Below are 21,407 nucleotides of genomic sequence, written 5' to 3' on the forward strand. Positions count from 1 at the left end.
TTGAAGAAATCAAGTGGTGATTTGGTAAGTGCTGATATCAATTTGGAACTTCAAAATTCCATGGACCATGACATTGAACCCGGAAAACAATATCAATCCAATATTTTAGATTATTATTATTTCCAAGGAATTTAGAATTTTTTGGGCTCTCTTCAGTTACAGAATCAGAAGGCATTCACGGAATGTCTCTTTGTCCCCGTCTTAAGCTTCTAATACCTTCCATGGTCAATGTTAGCAACTTTAATTCATCATTTTATATAATGTTTGATCGGTGATACTTTTAACGGCAAAAATGTATTTTGCATTTTACAAATGGAAAAGTATTTTCAACAATTTACAACACGCTTTTCTCAAAAAAGTTTTTAAGATAAAAATAGGTATTTTTTATTTTGTATTTGCATTTTAAATGCAAGTATTTCAAATAAATCACATCTCTGGTATCCTTACGGATTTTGCTGAACAGTTTTAGATTCTACTAAAGGTAGCATTTATCACGCTGTTTGTAGTAATTTATATTGTAGTGCCACCTTATTTCTATAAAGATTTTAATTGATTTGGATACGTGAGTTAGATGAATACACATTTTATGTATTAATGCACTTATTATTAGTCAAGTATTTAATAGACTTTACCATTGAAAACTAAAATAAGAGAAACTTACCAAAATTTAAACCTAGACTAAAAACTAAGTTGATTGTAATTTCCATGAGTAATGCGTAACTGGTGAATAACCCTTTGCACATATATCGTTACAACACTGCAGTGTCCAAGAAAATGCTACGACTAAAACAAATATAACTTTTTCTTGCCATTTAACTCGCATTGGTAATACACTTTTATTGGTTTCGATCTCATTATTATAAAAGGGGCAATTAAGAATCGAGTTTCGATTAACAACCGTCTCATACATTTTTATTAGATTGCACCAAAGGAGGAAACTGCTGCGAGATCCCGTTACAGTCACCTTAAAATCGAACAAGCGATGTGAAAAAAAAATAAATCTATTAGCAAAAATATAATCTTATCTTGATCGTAGATGTGTAAAAGTCAGGAGTACACGTACCTAATTAAGAATTAACATCCTAGATGACCAAGACCTGTCACTTAAGATAAAATTCTTACCGATGTTATGCCATTTCCAATTGATGCCAAGTTTAGAAAGTGAACGTATAATAATCTACTAATGTACGAAGTTCCATTGCGAGACGGAATCTGTTGCATTTTTGATTTACAGGTGTTCTAGATATTTCTGACGGTTTCTTTGTTCAATATAGTTACATGATATATACCGGATAAATATTTTGAAAATACAGCGATCTCAATGGAAAGAATTCAATGAGTACCTAGATTTATGTTGCCGAAAAAGTTTCGTTGAAATCCCTTTAACTATTCGTAGGTAAATACCTCTGGTGGTGACACTCCATGGCCTGGGATGTCGTAAAGTTAAAATGTCGATCGTATTTGTCATATGGATACCGATTTTTGTCAATATTTCTACTTTTATTCGTTGACATGTAGCAACTTAAATGAAAAACAAATTGTTGCGTTAGAGGGTGAAATTCACGAAGGCTAAACATCTTCTTCATTCAACTTTTTACGCATTTCCAAAGAAGCCATATGAAGTAGAACGTCATAGAAATGGACTGACAATCTATCTGTTTTGGTGGTGCTGGCAAGCCAACGAGATGCGCAAAAATATGCAGTTTGCATTTTATGGAGACAGAATTTTTTTTCGTAAAATTTATGTCGAGAAATATTTAACAACACTGGAACGAGAAAACCGGAACCAAGAGTATCTCAAACAACAATTCATTTGATGAAAGTCTCATCATTCTATTACAGTTTTTGACTCTTGCCAATCGAAAACAGCTGAGGTTTATTCTTGAAAAAGATTTTTCAATATCAATCAGATTATTTTGAAGGTAGGTTAGATGTCATCAATCAGGAAGTTCGGAAGATAACGTACTTGACGCAAAAATCTGTCTTTACTCTGAGTATATTGTAGAATTTGAGGGTAAGTTAATTTGGTAAGTTCTAGTCAGGTCAAAGATTCAAGATTTTTATGATTGTTTTGGTTTAGTGGGTCGAATAAAGTTATTAATATTTATCTACATTACCAGATATAAAAATTGGATTCTAGATATTTTATTAAGCAATCTTCAACACAGTAGAATGAAGATTCGGGCTATAGGGCCGTGGTCTAAGTGAACTATTCTGTGCAGACGTTTCGTCAATTACTGCGGCTGATATCCTCAGTGGTAGTGCTGTGTTGACAACCTGAACGTAAATTATATCTCGAAGTTTCGACAGCGACACTATAACCCGAATCTTCATGCTACTATGGATTCCGGTCGTGAAAGCCTTTGTTCTTAAAATCTTCAAGATATCACTTGATTATCATGTATGGTACTACAGATGGCGTTTACCGCGCCATTTGTGGTATTTTCTAAAACGCACTGTTAAGACAACAGGTAAAAGTTGGTCTGTGTTCTGTCGGAGCTGTCTGCGACGCGCTGATGAGATCCAAAAAGATCGAAATCGCGATCCGCGTCTGGCAGTTTCGACAGAATACAGATCAGTTCAAATTATTTTATTCGATTATGGTAACGTGCCTATCACGTTGAGGTTAGCTACACCGGGATTCGTTTTAGCAAGTAGATATCCACACAAGTGGACCTTGTTGGAGCATACGTAATCGTAAAATGTAGCATCGTACTACAGATGGCGTTTACCGCGCCATTAGTGGTATTTTCTAAAACGCACTGTTAAGACAACAGGTAAAAGTTGGTCTGTGTTCTGTCGGGGCTGTCTGCGACGCGCTGATGAGATCCAAAAAGATCGAAATCGCGATCCGCGTCTGGCAGTTTCGACAGAATACAGATCAGTTCAAATTATTTTATTCGATTATGGTAACGTGCCTATCACGTTGAGGTTAGCTACACCGGGATTCGTTTTAGCAAGTAGATATCCACACAAGTGGACCTTGTTGGAGCATACGTAATCGTAAAATGTAGCATCGTACTACAGATGGCGTTTACCGCGCCATTTGTGGTATTTTCTAAAACGCACTGTTAAGACAGCGGGTAAAAGTTGGTTTGTGTTCTGTCGGAGCTGTTTGGGACGCGCTGATGAGATCCAAAAAGATCGAAATCGCGATCTGCGTCTGGCAGTTTCGACAGAATACAGACCACTTCGAATTATTTTATTCGATTAAGCTAACGTGTCTATCACGTTGAGGTTAGCTACGCCGGAATTCGTTTCAGCAAGTAGATATCCACACAAGTGGACCTTGTTGGAGCATACGTAATCCTAAAATGTAGCATCGTACTACAGATGGCGTTTACCGCGCCATTTGTGGTATTTTCTAAAACGCACTGTTAAGACAGCGGGTAAAAGTTGGTTTGTGTTCTGTCGGAGCTGTCTGGGACGCGCTGATGAGATCCAAAAAGATCGAAATCGCGATCTGCGTCTGGCAGTTTCGACAGAATACAGACGACTTCGAATTATTTTATTCCATATATGGTATGACAACATATTTAAGGTGGTACACAAGTTTAACACTCCAAACTTTGTGACGGACAATCATTTATCGTGCGTTTCATCAAGCTTTCTTGCGACAACCTTCTGTAAAAATACGTATGCACATCATTCGGAAAATGGGTGAGGAAAAGCCTTGATTACGAACAAAAGTGGTAGACTATTAGGCGAAGTCAAGCCACACAAGAAGTTATTATTTATTTTGCCCTTTATGTCAGCTGGCATCCATACTATTAATTATGCAGTGTACATAATAATAGTATGTAACAGTATCATTGGTTACATTTCCTGCGTAATTATTCACATTTTATTTCTTTAACTAAATCAGAATCAAAATGAATACTGTGAGAAAATGTCGGACAGAAAGATACATACGTACCGATCAGCTTTATGCAATGACATTCCCCGTTCTTTATAACATTCATTGATATGCAAAATATGCACGGCAGATATATGCATATCTACACGCGAATTAAAGAATGTGTAATAAAATTGTTTTATAAATGGATTAAGCGAAATAATTCATGCGTTTAAGGTTAACGATGTGCAGTTTGTAACCGGCGGCTTCGTTAGGCCTTCTTTTTGACCCCTTTTTTCTGCTATCTAACTCATAAATGGATTCGTAAATGTTAAAAGTCGATGCTACCTAATATACACACATGTGAGATTTCTATTATTATTATTATTACAATATACAGCAGGAATCGCTTATAACGTAGAAAATATAGTAACAGACTTAATTTTATGTCTATTGTATAGGTATCAAGAGCAATTGAAACAAATTAGATTAAGTTAAGATGTTTAGTGCTATTAATTATATCGATATTTTTACAATTATTTTAATTCAAAAACATTTCCGTTTAGTTAGATCTAGTGTAATTGTTCACTTTCATTACATTTTAAATTTCTTTGTTGCTTTGTTCAGTTGAATTTTATAACATTTCTTAAACAGTTTAGGCCATAAATTCCCTTCTTCTATTGTTTGGCTTTATGATACATACCTGTATTTTGTGAATATTCTCATTGTTACACAGACAAAATGTACCTCTATATGAGGAATTCAAATAGATTTTCACTAATACCTGGCTCATTTTTAGCTCTTTCTTATTTATTCTCAGAAATTTTCTGTATCTGGTTACTCTAAAAAGCAAATAGTTAAGGATGTGGATTGTGCTAGTTTTAGGGAAAGATATGAAGGAGTGGAGGTGTATGTCCAACAAGTCTTAGGACTGACGACTTTATGATGATAACTAAAAAGTATTTGTTGTGTCTCCACAAGTATTCAAGATTTGTGTGTGTATGAGTTTGCGAACAGATCACTGGTCAGCAAACACCTGTTTAGAATAAGTCAAAGGCACCTTCCGGAATGTTCTTTAATGTTTCTAGAGTCGTCCTCAGCTAGAATGTTCTCAAATATCCAGGACTGTCTCTCAAGTAGAACGTTCTAGAGTAAACTGTACTGAAAAATCGAGAACATTCTGGAATAATCGAGAACTATTATGTTTAAATGATAAAGATGGATTTTGACGCTAAATTATGTCATTTTCATTTCCATCAGTGCCCTAAAAAGTGTTCGAAATTTCAAATAATGTTCGAGATTTCTCCAGTCTGGTAAGCACTTGGGTTTTAAAAATCGACCACCTAACACCCGTTTAGAAGTGGGAATGTCGGAAACTGAGCGAAGTGGGTTGTCGTTAGCTACTGTACAAGTAAAAAGCCAGCTTCTATATGCAATCCTGGATCAGTTTTTATCTCAGTTCGGGCCCGAGGAAAATAGAAGTTTCTAGTACACAGCTGTGGGTAAATACAAGCAATAAAACTAGACACTTTATAGAGAGTGGTTTTAGCGCTATTGTCCTTTGAGTGGACTTCCCATCCATCCCATCAGGTTCGGTAGTAGCTAGGGAGTTAGGAGTAAATTCATTAGTAAACTGTAGTCGCTGGTAAAAGCTTGCATTTATTGCATTATTTTCATTAGCAAGCGTCGGCGCTAACTCGGTGATTTCACCCGTTATATTAATCAAAAGAGGCCGAGGTAACCACGGGAAGTTGACGATTTCGCGAACCCCAGAGTCGGCCAAATTTTGACTTCGTAGGAACCGCTACCTGAGGTTAGTTTGGGTCACTCTATACCCTTCAATGAGTATGAGAGAGTAAGCAGTAATGACCTATATTGCTTTCTCTGTTTCTTCTTCCTTCCGCTACCATAGAAAGCTCCTCTAACACGTAGGCAAGCGAAGCCCCTCTCGCAACTTAAATAGTACCTACAAAAATTTTCTTATTATCGTCCCGCAGCTCAACGATAGCGTTCCGGAATACGCTCGCAATACTATTGGGTTCGGCTACGGAAAAGGGGACTTGCCTACGAAATGGAAGGGACAAGAAAAGGAAAGAATCATCTCTCTCGAGAGTTAAAAGAGCCGATTTTGCCCAGCTCCAGAGCCGGAGTGCAAGTAATCCAACTGGGAGGGAGATTCGCTCGGGTACTAAGCCTACTAGCGATCTAGATAGGTAGGTCTCGTTCGTATCAAAAAGTTCTAGATTTTGAGAACGACCTTGCTCAGTTCCCCAGGAGAAACTAGTAGCGGTGGATTCAACTACCGTGCACTGATCGAGCGGGTCGTGGTGGGTAAATCACAATATAGAATTACCACGTTAAACAATATAAATAAAAGAGGTAATCCCCCGCTAGGTCGCTGTACCTACTGGCAGAGTAAAAAAGGAGTATTCAGGAGGATGTTTGATGCCAATTTTATTGTAGATACCTATTTATATTGACGTGACAACGTCTTATAATTCGATGGAGTCGGCTGCACGCACGAAAAAACATGCGGCGTTACCTCGCTCTGAGGCGTTCCATTTAAGGCTTGAAGTGCAAGCGAGAGCGCGGAACGAGCGACAAAGAGGCACAATCGGCAGCGTTCGACATCTGTCTCTCTCCTACTTGAGTGAGCGATGCGTCCGCGTGGACAGCTGCTATACAATAATACATTTCCATTTACTTCCTTCTCTATATCCATACAAAATATCTATCAAACAAATAAAATTAAAATTTTCTTTTGAAAAATGAAACCATTCCATCAGTATTTTCTTATGACGTTGTCACGTTCAACTATCGTCAGTAAACCGACTTTACAGACAACCGATTTTTTTGTTTAATATACAATTTGTTGCGATATTTAACTTATGATATAATAAGATATGTTAGCGAAATTCGTCATACCCACTGTGTTAATTGCATATAAATGCATAAAATTTGGTTTTTACTTAACATTGAATATATTGATAAACGCTTGGTTTAAGCAAACACCCAGTAGATGAAGTAGTATGGCATTAAAACTGTCTCTCGAAAATAGATGTACGTAGTTCGTCTTTAGGTTATACTACATGGGTAGGTAGTTATATATACATATGTAAAGTGTAACGTGCCATTTAATATGTAGGTTTTCGAGCATCTGTAAATTAACTTTACCTACCTACTTGCCTATTCATAAAACTGTATTGTGAAAGCTTACTTGTATATATGATAAATGCAGTAATTATATTAAATGCATCATAAATTACAAAGTGCATGTACAACTCACATGAGAACTCGGTTAACTGTATTAGAATGTGCGAAAGTACTTCTGATACTAATTGTAGAAAGGTTCCCCCCTTTTAACTAGGGTAACATTGTAAATTTATCCTTAATAAACACTTCGCAATTTCACATCCACGCATCCAGAAACGATTTTAAACAAAAATATTCTATTCTGCCCTAGAACATATTTCATTAGTTGTTTTACTAAACGAAAATAGTATCTAGGTAGCAATAATAGGCGGATATAATAAATTTGAGAAAAAACAGAGTTATACTCTTGCATCAATATCGCTACCAAATATCAAATCAAAAGCCTCAGGAATACTTTAACAAAAAATATTACCGGATCACATATGCGTGACGAGAACAAATGTGCTTTTATGAAATGTTTACGTGAATAAACATTTCACGAGTATGTATGATACCGAAAATGTATGAAATCCGTCATTCCTAGGAAATGTAATGTCCTAATAACCTATATCCATTGGTGGCGTCATTGTTTGGTTAGGGAGATTTATGTCAGACTGGAGTTTCTCTAATGCCCCTGCCCGCCGGAAGAGGGCTGATATGTTAGATGTTAGAATAATGTGACGAAGTTATCTTTGTTTCAGTAAACACGATGACCTTGAATTTTTAGTATGTTGTACAGGAGAAAATGCTGATCATTTTCATATATATTTGTTGGGAGCAGAGATCATAAAGAAGCATACTTTTCGAAGACATTATTCCAACATATCAGCCCGCCTCGGGAGCAGGGGCATTAAAGAAACTCCAGTCTCGTCATAAATCTAATTAATAACCATACAATAACGTGACTAATACATACAGGTACATCTCCAAACCTAACCTAATCAAACAATAACGTCACCAATGCGTATACATCAAGCGATTACACTAGAACCGCGTAAACACAGATAACTCTGATTCTCAGTTTACTAACGTGTTTTATTCATTTTATTCATAGAAGGCATTAGTTTTATACATTTCCTAGTAAAATATCGGAATTTGATACAATTCCTAGGAAATGTATACATTTATAATTGTTTTTTCTAAAACGCGCTGTTAAGACAGCAGGTAAAAGTTGGTCTGTGTTCTGTCGGAGCTGCCTGCGACGCGCTGATGAGATCCAGAAAGATCGAAATCGCGATCCGCGTCTGGCAGTTTCGACAGAATACAAACCAGTTCGAATTATTTTATTGGATTATGGTAACGTACCTATCACGTTGAGGTTAGCTACTCCGGGATTCGTTTCAGCAAGTAGATATCCATATAGATATCATTTGTGATATTTTGTAAAACGCGATGTTAAGACAGCAGGTAAAAGTTGGTCTGTGTTCTGTCGGAGCTGCCTGCGACGCGCTGATGAGATCCAAATAGATCGAAATCGCAATCCGCGTCTGGCACTATCGACAGAATACAGATCACACGGAATAATTTATATATTTCCTAAATAGCCTGGGAATTGTATTTTGCGGTAACATATATATATTTTAAAACGTTTCTTTTTAACAAATTTTTTAAATTTCAAATGCCTAACATTTCTAGAGTGCTAGGGTGGGCTTCCCTAGGACAATTACAGTGAAAGCTTTCCAAAACCAAGTAAAATCGTTTATTTGTTTGCCAAAAAGAAAAAGTAAGTAGCAATTTCCCGCAGCGCCTTTAACAAATCAATTTTCACAGTCCCGTCTCGTTTATTATGCGGTGAACGGAGAAGGGAGGTTAAAAAGCGTATGAAATATAGAGTTGGCTGATAATTCAGTGGGTAAGCAAAGTCTTTATTGTGCACATCACGCGAAAGAGCAATCTGAATTCGTCCGGGTTGGCAAATGGACGGTCGCTCTAATGAAATTAAAATTCATTTATGCCGGACATTATCAGTGGTAGTTACCCAGACCCGTGTTTTACCAAGCAACATTTTTAGAATCGTGCATTAGCTAATTGCTTTCCGTTTCGCCAAGAAATGCGAAGAAGTCGCTGTGCTATGATTTGCTTCAGCGAGTAGATGTATAACGTACCTACATTTATGTAAATGTTGAAAACGTGAATTTACGGTATTATTATGCATCGCAATTTATTGTGAATGTATTGTCAATATTTGTTTATCACGTAAATATATCTAATTGTCTACATCTGTAGCTCCGGGAATTCCATTCACAGCATTTACCAAAAGATAAGTACAGCCCATTTCAATTTGTTTGAATTGTGACCTTGAAGAAATCTGCGCGAAGATAGAAAGAATACACACTAGGCGTGAGCAAGACAGAAATAGTCGGAACAAACTTGAACGAGCAGAGCTCTCTATGGACGTTCTTAAGAGATCGGCTAGAACTGGCTCCGAAGACAAATATGATTGAATTTGGAATTATGCTACGGCGCATCTTAATAAAGGGAAAGGGCATATCTCCAACTTCTTGAAACTAACGGTACAATATTGGTATCTGGACCTGTGTGATTGTTTTGAGTAAGTGGTAGTTTCTGAATTAGTGGCGCAACTATCCCATTACCCCAAGACTTTCTCTTCAATTTACCAATTAACATAGAGTTAATTTTGTTTTTATGGCTTTTTTTAGGATTTTGCGAATTGTTTACCAAGTTTTCATATTTTTTGGTTGTGTGCTAAATTTGTTAAATTTCAACTGTGTTCCCAATATTTTATTTTTCTGAAGTTGTAACATTATTATTATTTTAATATACATTTATCATTTCTATATGTTGTTCACTTTGATAAAGAGAATTTCGAGTTTTCTAGGTGGTTAGGAGGACACAGAAACCAACCGCCTTTGTTACCCCAAGGTATTTTAACATTTCTTTTAGTTTTATCCTCTTTTTTTAAATAGTGGAGCCTAAGTTTTGTTTAGCAACTAAATTCTGTTTTCTTTCATTCTACAGCTAAATTTTATTCTGTCTGAAAGATATTTTGAAATAAAAGTTTTAAGTAAACGAGTATAAGTGCTTCGTTACACAGTATGTACTCCACAAAAGTTAAGGGAGAAGAACGTACATGAAAAAGAAATAGAATGAGCCATCTCGTACTACTCAGTGATATACATAAGAATAAGGGTAATGACCTTACCGAAAGCCCCAACTGCTTCGGCAATGATGACACGTATTCACGTGAAGACCCCAGTGCATTCTCATTGCACCGTCCATATGTGACCACCATGTCCGTATATTTAGCGTGCGAATACATTGTTTATTGTTTGATACTATCACACTTAACTTCTTTTTGTATTTTGTGGTAATAGCAATAACTTTACCAATCGAATAGTAACTACGGAGTACAGGCTACTACTAATTTTCACGCGTGCAATTGACTTGTCCGTGTGCCAGCTGTTTCGAAGGTCGCCATTGACATACTCGTTAACTGGAGCACTCCTTGTACACACCTTTTACACTTCCTAACGTTGTGACGCTATTACGAGATGCACTCTACACTGCCTCCAGATATTACCTTTAAAATATTCTGGAATATTGTTCAAGCATAATGTACACATGTTTTTAAGCTTATTTTTCAAAAGAAGTAGGACTTGTTTGTTTATTTCAATTACTTTAGTTTCGTTTTTGTAGAAGTTGTTTAGCGTTTTGTAGAAAGTAAAAACGAACTTTTATAGATAACAAAAACGAATATGCTGATTTACAGTACAGTGCTTTTTGTCCTGAACAATGTATGCGATATTGCTGTTTTTAAACCAATAAAACAGTTAATTGTGTGTTCGTATTAATTACTTCTTACCACATAAATCATTAATACAATTATTCTAAAGTGCAGCGAATTTTACATTGCTAATTTGCGATTATTAAAAGTAAAGTGGCTATCTACGGTATGTTTAAATAATGAACTGGTGACATGTATTTATAAATGTAAATATTGGAGCTAGAATAAATTAATTTAACTTGTTTTATAATTCTTTAATTAAATTGATGGGGTCTGGGTTTTATAAAACAAACTCGTGACCGGTTTTTATCGTAATTATACAAGTCGGAAAACAATAAATAACGCCGGGACTTATCTCTTTTAGCTTTAAGTAATTTACATGTAAGGCAAAATGTTCACCGAACATATAAATTACACATTTCTATGTCGGCATTTGTTCGTTTTATGCTGCACTAACGAAAATTCATAATTTGATGAAAGTGTGGAATATATTTTTTCAACCACGTGTATCTAAATATGTCACCTGCTTCCCTAAAAACATGCCTCAACTAGTCGATTTCTTGAGAACTTTGGAACAAAGCGTAAATCTTCTTAAAAGTTTTAAATTGCATTTATTGTTCTAATATTACTTTATTATTTACACGAAAATGATATGAATGTTCGGTTATTACTTTACCGCTAGTGTAGAGATATGAGTAACGAGGTCCAATTAATTCCCGTACAGTTAAAGGCAATATTTCTTTTGCTGTTTGCTTCAAATCAGTTTTTAACTATGCCATTCAATTAAAATCGTTATTTATAATGCAACTTATTAGAAATAGTTTCAAATATTTCAAAATTCTTTTATCCATTTTCTATATTAAATGTATTAAAATGAGACACAACACGAAATATACGCCCAGTAGTTCACACTTTGATTAGTTATTAGTTATAGGAATGCAGAAAAAGGGCATATATTGATCTCACTGACGCATTATCTCCGTCCGGAGACTGCCCACTTATGAGGGTCAGTCCATTCTCCATATCTATAAACTCAATGAAGCCGTAACCTCAAAATATTAATCACTGACTTTTTTGTAACATTTTCACCACTTCTTTAAGCCGTATTGTTTTAAAAACCTTGTTTTTAATCAAATCAAAATCCACCCATCCTTTAGTCGTCAGTCATAAGACTGGTTGGACACGCACCTTCACTCTTTTTTATCCTGAGCTAATCTTCGCATCTCCTTAAAACTAGAACATCCCACATCCTTAGCTATTTGCAAACAGTAATATACGAACAGTAATCCAATATAGGCCTACCTCTACCCCTCCTAACTCCCGTTTCTGCCTATAATATGTCTCTGACTAGACCTTCATGCCTGAGAACGTGTCCTACCAACCTACCTCGCCTATTTCTTGCTGACTTCCATAGAGTCCTCTGTCCTCCTATTCTTTCTAATATCTCTTCATTTCTAACCTTCTCTATCCACGGAATCCTCATCATTCGCCTGTAACATTACATTTGGAACGCTTCTAACCATTTCTTTTCCGCCGCGCCCACCGTCTATGTTTCGCACCAGTACAGTGCCGCGCTCTTAACATACACCTTAAACAATCTTTTTGGAATTTCTAAATTAACCGTTCGCGAGCATAAAAGTGACTTATTTTTATTGAAGGCGACTCGCCCCTGCGCTATCCTCTCTTTCATATCCCTACTACTCCCGTCCTGACTTATTTGACTACATACCTAAAATCAGCCACTTCTTCTAGTTTTTCGTCTCCTGTCTTTATTAAAAATTGGTAATAAAGGATTTTGAAATAAATAGGTGGTTGGCTTTGATAATCTAATATTACTAGCCGAATGGAACTCATAGCGAACGAACTATCTTATTTTACATAGTAACGTTTTCTGTAAAGAAACAGATGATACAGTTCGTAATGCTTCTCAAGAGCTTTAATTAGAAAAACAATCAGTATATAAAATATTATAGCTATTATATATACGAGGGTGGATTGATAAGTTTCCGGCCTAACCAAGAGATGACGCCACTAGGCCTACCTTGAGGTGACATTCTATAGTACCATCCTTGGATAGCTTGTAGCTATAGTTTCAGCCCGATCTCCTTGCTAGTGTAGGTTTGACAGCACGCTGAACAAGACGCCTCTGTGGTTTTCGTAAAAATGGAAAAGCAGGAAAATCGTGCTGTCATCAAATACTTTTATTTGAAGGGGTTAACGCCGAAGGAAATTAAAAAAGAGATGGACTCAACACTGGGGACATCCTCCCCGTCATATTCAACCGTTAAGCAGTGGGTTTCCGAGTTTAAAAAGGGTCGTGTGAGCACCTCTGATGGGCCTCGCTCAGGACGCCCCGTTGAGGTCACAACTCCAGATATGATCGAAAAAATTCATCAAATAGTGCTGGGAGACCGCAGATTGAAAGTGCGTGAGATAGCTGAGACCTGTAAGATGTCATATGAACGTGTGCAACATATTTTGCACCAACATTTGCATATGGAAAAGCTCTGTGCAAGATGGGTGCCGCGTTTGCTAACAGTCGACCAAAAATTGATTCGAAAAAACATTTCTACCGCAAATTTGTCATTGTATAAGCGTAATCCAAGCGAATTTTTGCGTCGATTCGTAACCGTTGACGAAACGTGGGTCCACCACTACACTCCTGAAACCAAAGAACAGTCTAAACAGTGGATTGGACCAGGGGAACCAACTCCAAAGAAGGCAAAAACAATTTTTTCGGCGAACAAGGTTATGGCTACTGTTTTTTGGGATGCAAGAGGTATTATATACATTGATTACCTTGCAAAGGGTAATACTATCACTGGTCAATACTACGCAGACTTATTGCAACGTTTGAGCCACGAGGTGAAAATTAAACGACCTCATCTGGCGAAGAAAAAAATCTTGTTTCATCACGATAACGCACCAGCGCACACGTCAATCGTTGCGACGGCTAAAATCAACGATCTAAAGTTTGAATTGATGCCGCACCCTCCTTACTCTCCAGACCTAGCCCCGAGTGACTATTTTCTGTTCCCTAATCTCAAAAAATGGCTTGGCGGTAAGAGATTTGCGGACAATGAAGAAGTAATCGAAGCTGTAAATGGTTATTTTGAGGAGCTTGACGAATCAGTCTATAGAGATGGCATTAATAGACTGGAACACCGCTATGAGAAATGTATCAGCCTTGGAGGAGATTATGTTGAGAAATAAAAAAAAAAAATTTTTAAAAACCTTGTTTTTCTTGGTCAGGCCGGAAACTTATCAATCCACCCTCGTATTATTTGTACAGAATGTTATTATAAACATTGAAATTAAGGAAAGGAAGATATTTAAGAAAATAATCAAAACAGAGGTACTACTTACTAGGTTATTCATGACTGACTGCAAAAAGGGGTGGATAGCCAGCATACTTTTGTCAAAGGATTTCAATTTTTACCTGAAACAAAAAGAATAAAATTAAAACTTCCTGTAGATATCCTACAATAAAATAAGAAGATTTAAACGGTACAAAATCTTATTTTTAGTAATTTTCTGTTAAATTGTCAGTTTCGTCTTTTGTAGGTACCTGCTGATCAAGGTATGCGAAACTAGGCTAAAGAGTAATTAGAAAATATGAATAAACCCCAAATTAAAAAATGTATATTGTTAATACCCTCAAGTATGTACGTGAAAATAATCAATACATTGATTCCTGACGCCTTTTGAATATGCCCGCAGGCAGAGACCGCGAAAGCTAATGAATCATACTCTAAGTGACACATATTTGCTTGTTTAACAATAAAAGTTTCGAAATTCTCGAAAATCGACAACTGGTCAGTAATATAAATAAACAGTGCGAAAAACAATCGAATACCAAGTAATAAAAATACAGTATATACGCTTTATAAATATCGCGTGTAGAAATAAAAAGCAGTTTAAGTGCCTAATGTAAAATAAATTATTGTAATATAAATGGCTGTTAAATAAATAAAATAACATGAAAATTCATTTGTCGAATTTTTTACCCACTACAAACTACCTCAGGTTAATAAGGGAAAAAAATTGTTGTTATTGTCATACCCTTGTCGGGAATCGAGCCCGGGACGCTTGGCTTTTGCCAGAGCATTGGTGCGTAAAGGCAAAGGTACCGGGTTCGATTCTCGGCGAGAGTATGACAATAGCAACAATTTTCCCTCATTAACCTGAGCTAGTTTGTAATGGATAAAAAATTCGACAAATGAATTTTCATATTAAAAACTAACCAGTTCTAAAAAATGTTAAAGTATTTCAAATAAAATAACTACGAGAAAATTCGTCACTGTACGTATAAAAGAATTAAATTGGCTTCATTTCAAAAATTTAAATGATTTTTGTGACTATAATCAACGTCAGAAAAACTCCTTCGAGTATCCATTGTACAATCGTTATTTTAAAGATATAAACGTCCAATTGTGATACCTTTGGTACATCAAGCATAAATTACGAAATAGTATGTATCTTCGCTTTTTTTTTCCATCTATGTATGTAGTACGTCTACAAGTACCCCTACAGGCAAACAGGATTAATATGTGTTTAATTTAGTAAAGTGCAAACTTTTGCTTACTAATTATGCATGATATAGGCGACTTAATTATAAGTCATATTTACTAGGAATCTAAATTCAACAAGTCATGTGATGACCTGCGCTCGGAAACAGACCGTGCATGTATGTATAATCAAATGCTTCGATAAAATTAAAATTATAGGGAATGTAAACTGCACTACAGACACTGATTACATGTGTTGGCGAAACCATAAGAGACTTAACAGTTAGTTTTGTAACGCCGAAATTGACTAACAAATGGGTAGTAAAATTGCAAACGTACTACTTTCAAACTTTTTAATCATAACCTGTCGAAAAATAGAAGTAAAAATGAAGAGTAAATTATTAGCAAACACCAGTATCAGTTTAAGATAAAAGAAACGACTGCTTAATAAAAAACAATCGCCTAAACGAAAACGTTTAATAATGGGACACTCGAGATGAAAACTGCTCTTGCTATCCTTTTACTTTCTGCAGTAATACTCTCAAAAAAAAGTCAAAAAGTGCATTTTTTGAGTTTTGAGATTAGAATATTATACATTATATTTCTTTTTGTGCGTTGACAGTATTAGCAGACACCGCATTTTTTTTTATGTTTTCGTGGAAGAAGGGAAATCTTCAAAAGACATCCAGCCGTCCGTACAACTGGGTAGGGAATCCGACCTACCCAGTCGTACGAATGCACAAAAAGAAACACCGCATGTTGCGCGCATATCTATCGCAAAATTTAACACTATAAAAAAAGAACTGGTAGCTGTCGTCTCTTCAAGTGAAGAGGACCTGTACTAATAAGTCCTATAACGGCTTGAGGTGAAGGGTTTTAGTTGGTAGGCCTCATCGGAGTGAATCCAACACTACCCAGTCATACAGACGGCGGGGTGTGTTTTGAAGATTTCCTCTCTTCCACAAAAACAAAACAATCTGGTCGCGGCCCAATAATCGGCAAAGCCACGGCTTTCTTTGGGTCATCTAAGGACTAGGCATCTCTGCACTGATTCCGTAGATAACACAGCCACACAAAACAAAATTCGACCTGGGAGTCTGACTATAATACTGTATGGTTTTAGATTGTTGATCCAAATCCGAAGTCAATATAACCCTAGCGAGTCAGGGTTTACACATAACCTCAAAAACACTCCAAAATCTACTAAAACCGTTAATCATGGTAATCGCAAACAATTTTAAGCCTAAAACCATACGATTATAAGTTTTTGTATGGTTTCCTTGGGTCATCTAGGCTAATTATGGGGCAGCTCTGATTCCGTAGATAACACAGCCACACAAAAAAAATCGACCTGGGAGTGTGACTATAATACTATATGGTTTTAGATCGTTGAATCCAAATCCAAAGTTAATTTAACCCCAGCACGTCAGGATTTGGACATAACCTCAAAAAACACTCCAAAATCTACTAAAACCGTTAATCATGGTAATCGCAAACAATTTTAAGCCTAAAACCATACGATTATAAGTTTTTGTATGGTTTCCTTGGGTCATCTAGGCTAATTATGGGGCAGCTCTGATTCCGTAGATAACACAGCCACACAAAAAAAATCGACCTGGGAGTGTGACTATAATACTATATGGTTTTAGATCGTTGAATCCAAATCCAAAGTTAATTTAACCCCAGCACGTCAGGATTTGGACATAACCTCAAAAAACACTCCAAAATCTACTAAAACCGTTAATTTTGATAATCCCAAACGATTTTAAGCTTGTGGTTTTAATACAATTACAAGTTTTTCTATGGTTCCTTGGGGCATCTGGACAAATTCTGGGGTAGCAATGATTCCGTACATAACACAGCCACATAAAAAGAAAATTCGGCGACAAGATTACAGGGTTAGAAGTTTAAAGGATTATAAAGTTATACATTTAGCGAAATAGTTGATTAGTTACGAGTTTTAAGTTTAAAATCGTTTGAAATCATGATTAAGGGTTGTAGCGGGTTTTGGAGTGTTTTTTGAAGTTATGTCCAAACCATGGCCAGCTGGAGTTAAATTGACCGCAGATTTGAATTCAGCGATCCCAAAAACATCCGGTATACAATAGTTAGACCCTCACGCCGAAATTGTTTTAACCGGTTTAGTGGATTTGGAAGTTTTTTTTTGAGGTTATGCCCAAACTCTGACATGCTGGAATTAAATTGAATTCCGATTTGGATTTAACAACACAAAAATAAAACATACAGTATACATACTCAGACTCCCACACCGAATTTTTTTTTGTGTTGTAATCTTTTGCTTCTCTTTTTCGTCGATCCATCTCATCTTCCTCACTCCAACCACCACCCATCTGCACCCTTGATTCATGAAAGGACTAAAGAACCTGATCTCTGGTATAGTCCAGAAGGACCATCTGCTCACCAACATTGGTAGTTTGAGGAATTAAAACACCCAAAAATTTTGTTCGCTGATTAAAGAATAGTAGTAAGTACTACACAATATTACTTAAATGCGCAACTGAAAACATTGTTGTAAATAAATACATAATTATTAATAAGTATGTACATACCGGCTAAATAGATATGGAAATAGAAGTAAGTGTCACTTCTACCACACGTGCCATTTTTTTTGTTAAGTTATTTCTGGTAGAGGTAGTTCAGAATCTCATGAACTTTGGTGTTAAACAGCTCCGCCCATTCTTTGATTTCTATATTTATAGATCTTAAAAACTGATTGTCACACAGAGTATACTTTATCTGAAACTCCATTCCTCATTGTACAGCAAGGCACATAATTAACAACCGAATAAATGCTTTCGTAGTGTTAAATATGAATTCTATAAGAACCGCCTCTCGCGCATATGAAGGTTCATGAGATTTTGAACTAGCTCTACCACCTCGTACGTTCATTTGAAGCTAATTCCGCACATGTGTAAGTTCGTCCACGTCTGTGTACACAAACGCCTTCATGTCAAGCTACTTGAAACCTTCTTAATTATTACTTAAATAAGGGAAGGTAGCCAAGCAAATGCTAACAACGAAAACGACTTGGAAAACAAACATAATTAACTCTCGTCTCCTGCTTGTAATTGATATGAATTAACTACGGACGTGTGTGTTATATAGGATATTAGCTGACTTAAATATTTGCGTTCTGTAGGTAATAAAAACGAGTTATGGTAAAAGTAGAGCTATAGCTTATTAATTACCTTCGTTTTTTTATTTATTTTCAGCAATACGGAACAAGTTACCTATACATGGAACACTCAAATAGGTAATACCTAGGGGTATTTCATGTTGTTCAAGTGGCAAACTAAATTTTGTGCCGAATACATTTACTAAGATAATATTTAATATTTAAATAACGTAACCATAGATATTTTTGGATAAAAAACGGATTACAAGACATGGCAAATAATTGAAGATAAATAAATACAAAAACAGATTATTTTGATTAATTATCTGCTAGTAGTATATGCGTTGTAAATTATGGAAAATGTTGTTATTATTAGTACGATATTAAAAGGAATGCTAAAATATAAAATTTCTCATAAAAAGCTAAAAATCCTACTTTTACATTTGAATTTGATTTAATCTCCATATAAAGACGACTGTTATCTACTCCTTTAATTAACCAGGACAGTGATTTTGTGAAATTACAATTAATTGCAATATAGTATGTGATTCCTACAATGAACATAAGTAAAAACTGGTATCTAAACTACAATTAATTAAACAAAAATCACACACACTAACTAGGATAATTTCATATTATGAATATATACTTAACACTTCCACTTATTCGTAATTTGATATACTTAATTTGTAATTTCTGAACAATATTTTCAAACGAATTTATAAAAAGTAGTTTGGTTTTTGGATTCTACAAACTCTAATAGTTTGCATGGTTATTTTTTATTCATTCGAGTTTTTATCTTAAATGACTTATTTTTTTTGCGAAATTTCTCAGTTTCATCGAAAAGTCCATATGACTTTTGAAGAAATAGACATTTGCGGAAGCGCTAAGAAGCGAAACAGGGATAAATGCGAAACTAGACATATGATAGTTTCATGTTGTTATTACAAGTAGAAAATCTGTAGAAAACTTATGTAGAACCTCAAAAAAATCTTATTAATTCTTGCAGAAAGTAAATAACAGCTATCTGTGCTGTCTATGTACAACGCTACTCTTTTTTTTTTTAAATTTCTGTCATTTTCAACATACCTAAATATTTATCTTCCGTGATATAGTTGGGACGATCAAAATTGGCAAAGTCCTCAATAAATTATCTATGAGAATGGACATATCTTCTTTCTTGTTTGTACTTTGGATTGTGGTCATTCCCTATTTTTTTAGCGCACCTTTGATAAGTTAGGAAATGCTTCATAAGTCAAGGTGAAAAGAGATAACTGAATGGTTACCACTGCGTGGTTAAAATTCTATTTTTAAACGTCTTGCTTTCCTAAATTCCTGAGCATGTTAAATTTTCTTTAAAGTTTCTACTCTGCTTCTCTGCATCTTTTTCTGTTACACATTGGTGTAATGTTATTCCTTTCTCTTTATTATTAGTGTCCGCTGCAATTCCTACCTGGCATCTCTTTCCTATATTGGCATTCTGCCTGCAACAGCCCTAGTCTAGTCAGTAAGTTGAAAGTAGAAAGTAAATGCGACAGTTTTATTGCGGACTATGCCAATTTTGAACGTCCTAACTATAGACAGTTTATCAAAATGGTTTTTGTATGAAAATATCATTTGAAAAGTTTATAAAAGGCCACGTTGTGCTAGAGTGCGGTCAAAAAGGATAAATCCATGATGGACTATGTAGTGCCTGAAGTGGTTCATGCAGAAGGGTAGACTTCGGCATCACCGGAAAGGACCCAAGGTTTCGGGGACCCCACTACGATGTCATAATCAATTATTATTAATACATTGTTCTTGTTATGAGATTGCACCTAATACTACATAAAATTAGTCAATATAATATCATAAAATTAAAAAGAGGAGACTGTGGTAAATATTAATTAAACATTAAAAGGAATACTCACCCCTAATTAATAATAATGCCCACGTATGAAGTGGGCGAAACACGTGTCCGCTCAAATAAAATTATTTGTGGTAATTAGGGGTGAGTATTCCTTTTAATTTTTAAATAATATCATAAACATGAATAAGCATTTAAAATATTTTTTTGAAAAGTTAGGGTGATGTTATTCTGATGTTGGATTTGCGTGGCCTGGCCGGGGAAATTCTAGTATATCTAAACCTAATTTTTTCTTAACACATTGATATTCCATTTTGATCGCATCAACTAGGTGTTGATCAATAATAATTATTAATGGTAAAATATTAAAGAGAGAAAAAGAAGTCATTTGCGTTTATGATGCTTTTTTGTTAACTCCTATATGGAGCTGTTTGCTTCCCTAAATCATTACTTTTATAGCTTCTCATTAAATATTCCAGTTGTTTTTCCGTTGGCGTTGGTGGATGGTAATAAGCAGGCGACGGAAATGGACAGATACAGAATCTATTTTAATTTGAAAATTGATTTATACGATTGCAAATGTAAGGCGTTTCTTTAACGCTTAAACCAACCGACACGTCGGCGACGTTGCATTTATAATAAGTTGTCACTGGTAAGAAGGTTCCTTTTATCTTTTATTAATCCTATTGGTGATTTATAAGGAGATCAACGTAATTATTAATCATTTTTAATGTTTAAATTTACCAGTTTTTGTTCTTTTATTTATTGCAGAAAGATAAAAATATTCGTTTCAGTTTAAGTGTATAAACTAACTTGATGGCTTACTTTATATTTCTTAGGAAAACAATACCTAACTTAAAATATTCTTTAATAAACTTTATTTGGGTTAGAAAATACTACAAACGGCACAGTGAACGCCATCTGTAGCACGATGCTACGTTTTAGGATTACGTATCGTGCTACAGATGGCGTTCACTGTGCCGTCTGTAGTATTTTCTGAAACGCACTATTAAGACAGCAGGTAAAAGTTGGTCTGTGTTCTGTCGGAGCGGCCTGCTTTCGCGCTGATGAGATCCAAAAAGATCGAAATCGCGATCCGCGTCTGGCAGTTTCGACAGAATACAGACCACTTCGAATTATTTAAT

General features: G+C 35.6%; 1 protein-coding gene across 6 annotated transcripts in view; it reads right to left on the minus strand.

Annotated features, from left to right (window-relative positions):
* LOC108735350 (dendritic arbor reduction protein 1) overlaps window positions 1-21,407 on the minus strand; it is a 499,675-nt gene that overhangs the window by 50,843 nt on the left and 427,425 nt on the right. For 5 of the 6 annotated variants that reach the window (XM_025980604.1, XM_025980602.1, XM_018467291.2 and 2 more), the window contains one exon: window positions 14,139-14,211. The exons of the other annotated variant lie outside the window; for it this stretch is intronic. In XM_025980604.1, the coding sequence (XP_025836389.1) occupies window positions 14,139-14,183 (45 nt within the window). In that variant the 5' untranslated portion in view covers window positions 14,184-14,211. The remainder of the gene's footprint in view (window positions 1-14,138; window positions 14,212-21,407) is intronic. 6 annotated transcript variants of the gene reach the window in all.

Source organism: Agrilus planipennis, unplaced genomic scaffold (assembly GCF_000699045.2).
Source record: "Agrilus planipennis isolate EAB-ADULT unplaced genomic scaffold, Apla_2.0 scaffold70, whole genome shotgun sequence".
Classification (NCBI taxonomy): Eukaryota; Metazoa; Arthropoda; class Insecta; order Coleoptera; family Buprestidae; genus Agrilus; species Agrilus planipennis.